The sequence below is a fragment of the Buceros rhinoceros genome, unplaced genomic scaffold, assembly GCF_000710305.1.
Source record: "Buceros rhinoceros silvestris isolate BGI_N320 unplaced genomic scaffold, ASM71030v1 scaffold32531, whole genome shotgun sequence".
Lineage (NCBI taxonomy): Eukaryota > Metazoa > Chordata > Aves > Bucerotiformes > Bucerotidae > Buceros > Buceros rhinoceros.
The window spans coordinates 94-4,661 of NW_010395341.1; the positions used below are offsets into that span (position 1 = coordinate 94).

General features: G+C 45.8%; 1 protein-coding gene across 1 annotated transcript; it reads right to left on the reverse strand.

Moving 5' to 3' along the window:
* Window positions 1-1,684: 1,684 nt before the first annotated feature.
* On the reverse strand, window positions 1,685-3,935 carry KLF10 (Kruppel-like factor 10). The gene is made up of 3 exons (XM_010145524.1): window positions 3,705-3,935; window positions 2,746-3,601; window positions 1,685-1,944 (listed from the first exon to the last, which is right to left on the reverse strand). Exons 1-3 carry the CDS (start codon window positions 3,933-3,935, stop codon window positions 1,685-1,687), a joined length of 1,347 nt encoding a protein of 448 aa, XP_010143826.1.
* Window positions 3,936-4,568: the final 633 nt, after the last annotated feature.

Here is a 4,568-nt window from a genome sequence, read left to right on the forward strand (position 1 = left end):
GGGGTGTGGGAGTGGGTGGGCAGGCAACCCCCTGCCCTGGAGAACAGCGACAGTAAGTGCCCAGTACCAGAAACAGGGGCTGCGTTCCATCCTGGGGAAGACAGCGTGGTTCCATCGCCAACAAAAAAGAACTATTTTTCACCCGTCATAATGGCCCACACAAGCACATTTATTTTTGGCTGCCTGAAGAAAAGAAGGGGGAACTGAAGAGCAAGGAGGAAAAAAAGAAAATGAACCCACAGCAAAACAAGAGACTCAGAGCAGTAAGTGCAGACTTGAAATTCCACTCCTGTGGGCTTTACAGAGCTAAAAAAAAAATCAAAAATTAAGAGATAGTGTTTCATTGGTCAGGACACATAATGATGGACACTGTATTGTGTTTTGAGGTATTTGCCTTGCCACGGAGTAAGTTCTGCTATGAATTGAAAAAAAAAAAAGTCTATTTTAAAGAAAATTGGTTTTATTGTAAACAAAGTATAAAGTACAACGTAAGAAATGTGCAAATCTTTAGAGTAGTCACAAAAAGCGTATCTAATACACTATTTTCAAACTGCCCACTTTCTGATATGTGTCTTCAACAGAGTACAATAAAATAGAAACAGTGAAAGTTGATGCATTGTCACAAAAGCTACAGTTTAAATTCTAGGCCGGTGTCTTTATTGCCTTGTTTTACCTGTCAAATCACAACTTTCTAATTTAATACAATATATAATATATCCATTTCATTTTTAGTATAAACCATCTTTCAAATAATAACACCACCAAGAAGCCTAAGATTCTTGGTTTTCCTCCTTAACCAACCCAAGTAGTTTACAGTTATAATGTTCCTCTTAAACGTGCACTGTATCTGCTCATGAAAAACGCAGAGTACACAATCGTGAGAAGGTAGAAAGGAAACTGTAAGCAACACAAAAGCAGAAGCACCGTACGATGCCCCGGTATAACCAACTGTAATAATCACAAAGCTTGCCAAATGAGCTGGGAAAATAGGAGAAAGCTAATGAGGATTCAGAAACATTCCCACCCTCCAGCTGCCCTTGTGGTGCCGCAGGACACCCACCCTGAGCTGCTCCAGACAGCAGTAAACAGCTGGTTGCATTAAACACTCCCTGCAGGAGGAGAGGTCTAAAATCTTCACAAGTCTGGCACCAAATCATCACCAATGATGGGGCTGGAGAATGGGCGGGAGGAAAAGATTCCACCGAGAAAACGTGGCAGAAGTAGGAAAGCCAATTTAGATTATCTTAGGCAGGCACGACCTGGGCTTTCAAGCCTGTGCCCGTACATTGCTGTGTTCCCAGTCTGTGCTCTACTGAAGACTGACAACTGACCGTTAAAACCGGAGCTGGTGTCAAGCAGACCTGCAGCAACACTAACACGTGTCCGATTTAGAGTATATAAGAATAATTTGCAGAATTCAAAACTGGCATGATGTTTGCTGCTCCGCTCTAGAACCTTCCCTTTCTCTCTCTCCTTACCAATGCACAAGACACCCGCTATTCCGATCAGCCACCAGTTTTCCCATCAACATTGTTTGTGCCTGAGCGCAGGCTGCCTTTGCCTCTCTGCTGCGCAGCCATCAGTAGCTGGCGCGGCAGAATCACAGACCAGGAGCAAAAGCCTTTTTTCAGCTGGCATATCCCAGCGACAACAGTTAATTCTGCCGTCTTCAGAATGAGGCCTTTCACTGCGTGGCTGCAGACGCTGGCGGTGCGGCAATATCATTTAACTTGCTCACTTCCATTTGCCAGTTTGGTAACTTCTTAGCCGATAAGTGGCGACGTGCGTGCTTCGTTAAGTGGTCGCTCCTCATGAACCGCCGCTCACACATTGGGCAAGCAAATTTCTTCTCCCCGGTGTGCGTTCTGCGATGGCGAGAGAGTTCATCAGATCGTGCAAACCTTCTCTCACAGCCTTTCCAACTACAGCTAAACGGCTTTTCTCCTACAAGAAAAAAAATTACAAAGAAAAAACCCCATGAGTACTAACTGAGGAACTTCTGAAGTTTCTACTGTGACAGTTGAGCCAAAAATCTACACAAGTGTTATTTTTATATACATGAAATGTGAAAAAATGTTTATATATCAATATTTAAACATGCAGATTCACTATCCTCAAGGCTAAGTAATACAAAGGGATATCAAGTCTTTGAAACCAAATAGTTTGAGATGCTCTTTACGTCTCAAGACGTCCCCACAGGAAGTGCGGGTGATGACGACTTAGCAAAAAGACCACAACCACCCCTTCACATGCAACCTGTAACGTTTTATGTTAACTGAGCCCTGACAGTGCATGGTGAACCTATGTGAAAATACACTGTGATTGAGAGCTGAGGCATGGAGCAGTGACTCTAAAATAACCAATATCCCTTCATAAAAGAATCTCTAAGTTTTACCTGCTTCTGACAAAGCCATTCTTGTGGAGCAGCCTAATAAGGCATCTTTGGCTTTGGAAAAGCACACTCTGCACTGGGCGAGGCCTTGCTCCCACACTCGCAAGAAGCATTACTGAACGCCTCTGACATGAAGCAAGCCCAGCACAAACTGCTGAGTCAACTTCCCCTCTGGGAGATTTCCTGTCAGAGATTAAGCAGCATTATAATGCACGCTGGCAAAAAAAAGTATTTCATTGCTGCCCTACAATCTGATCTGTGAACAAATCCGGTAATCTCTAGAACCTTAACAAGTCGTATATAGAGCCACAATTTTCTCTCTTGATCGTTAACATCCAGCAACTGTGACCAACCTGTGTGTGTTCTGATATGAGCCTTCAAATGGGAGCTCTTGAAATACGTTTTCCCACATCCTGGGTAGCTGCAAATGTGACTTCTTATTCTTGAAGAATCAACCAGAGGAGTGGCTTTCGCTGCAGAAGGTACAAAGCCGGGAGCAGGAGCAATGGGAGAGAGTCTCGTGCCATTGGGACTAATAATAGGAGCCTTTGTGCTCTGCACAACTGGCTGGGGCACGACAAACATAACAGCACCTTTGGGAACTTGTGTGCCCATGAAGACCATGGGCTGACAGAGAGCCGGCTGCTGGCTTGGCGCAGTGCTGGGCACCATGGCTGTCACAACATTGTTGTTCGCCGGCAGCGGGACCATCTGGCAAATCACTGGCATGGGGGGGGCCCCACTGCCTTGGGCAGGGCCTGGTGGTGCCAGTGCCGCCAACTGCTGCGCTGACCCGGGGACAGGCTGATGCCTGCTGACTGAGGGCTTTGTCTCAGGCACCGGGCCAGCAGCTGGATCTGCGGTTTTTCCTTCTGCCACTGGCAGTTCGCCGCTCCCATCACTGGCTCTGCTCGGCACCGTGGGGGAACACGCTGAATCTTCTGCTTCGGCATTTTGTTTACTGTTTGTTTCCCTCGAGACACTGTCCTGGTATTTCAGCACGCTGGCTGTTCTCACCGGGCAGGTTTTGTGGTTACAAAGCTGGGCATCAGCCGTGTGGCGGATAACGCTCGTGGCTTGAGCTTTCAGAAGCCCGCCTGCTGGAGGCCTCTCCACCTCTCTCTGAGGTACAGCTGGAGGAGGCTTGGCAGCCGGTGCCCCCGGATGCGACATCTCAAAGTCGGAAGGGCTGTAGGGAGGAGTCAGGCACTGTGCAGGGGAGAGAGACACAGTAAGGGGTGACATATTACCAACATATCACCACACTAACTGCTAAAAACAAGCACGTACACGCACAAATAACAAAACTTACAAATGCTGGTATCACGTTAAAGTCTGCTGCTCCAGGAAGCAAAGTCTCATCACTCTCCTCTGACATATCAGATGCTGGAGTTATAGGTCTCATTTCTGCATGTTTTTTGAAGTCTGATTTCCAGTTGCAACTCATAGAAATAAGGGCTTCTACAGCCTCATAATCACTTTTTTCAGGAGCATTGTTCCAGAAACACCGAGTGTCTCTCTGTCTCTCAGTCATCATCTCCATTTCTTCCTTCTGTTGTGGTTAGAGGAGAAAAGGAAACTTTAAACCCGATGCCAAGTTTGAATATTTTGCAGTTACTTATACAAAGGCGTTGTAAAAACCAAACACAGCAACCCATGTAAGGTAAGTACGCTTGGTCATGTGGGGGGTATGCCTGGATTTTCCTGCCCTCTTTCTCATTTATATAGTTTTATGACGTTGAGAGTGGGAAAATCTGACCATCTGGTGAAAATTACATATTTTCTCAGACAAAAGAACTCTCCCCAGCAAAAGTTTAAGTTACTCCATATTGCAATCTTCACCCCCCAAAAAACCCAAAACTTCCTTCCCATCCCGCCCTCCTCCCATTTTTTGCTTTAAACAGAGTCCTCATTATTGTGCTGATTTTGACATGTGAGAAAGGACTGTATTGGGAATGATGCACGTTTCCTTCCAAAGGTATTAGCTATGAAAAATGTTCCAGAAGATACTCAAACGGTTTCTCTCACACAGACATCCAGGCAAGGAAATCACCAGCTTGAAGAACGGGAATGTATGTATGTATGTGCACTATGATCTGACCGATCACCACACAGAACCCACCCACGCAGAAAGCCTCCTCAGCTGTATGTTCCACCACTGTCCCTAACACAGCTT

Bases quoted from the DNA above. Each gene is read 5' to 3' on its own strand.
- KLF10 (XM_010145524.1), bottom strand. From the start codon at position 3,935: ATGGAGATGATGACTGAGAGACAGAGAGACACTCGGTGTTTCTGGAAC. The intron at 3,602-3,704 runs GTAAGTTTTGTT...TCCCCTGCACAG, and splicing joins TTAACGTGATACCAGCATTT to TGCCTGACTCCTCCCTACAG. The intron at 1,945-2,745 runs GTTGGTCACAGT...TTTTTCTTGTAG, and splicing joins TCATATCAGAACACACACAG to GAGAAAAGCCGTTTAGCTGT.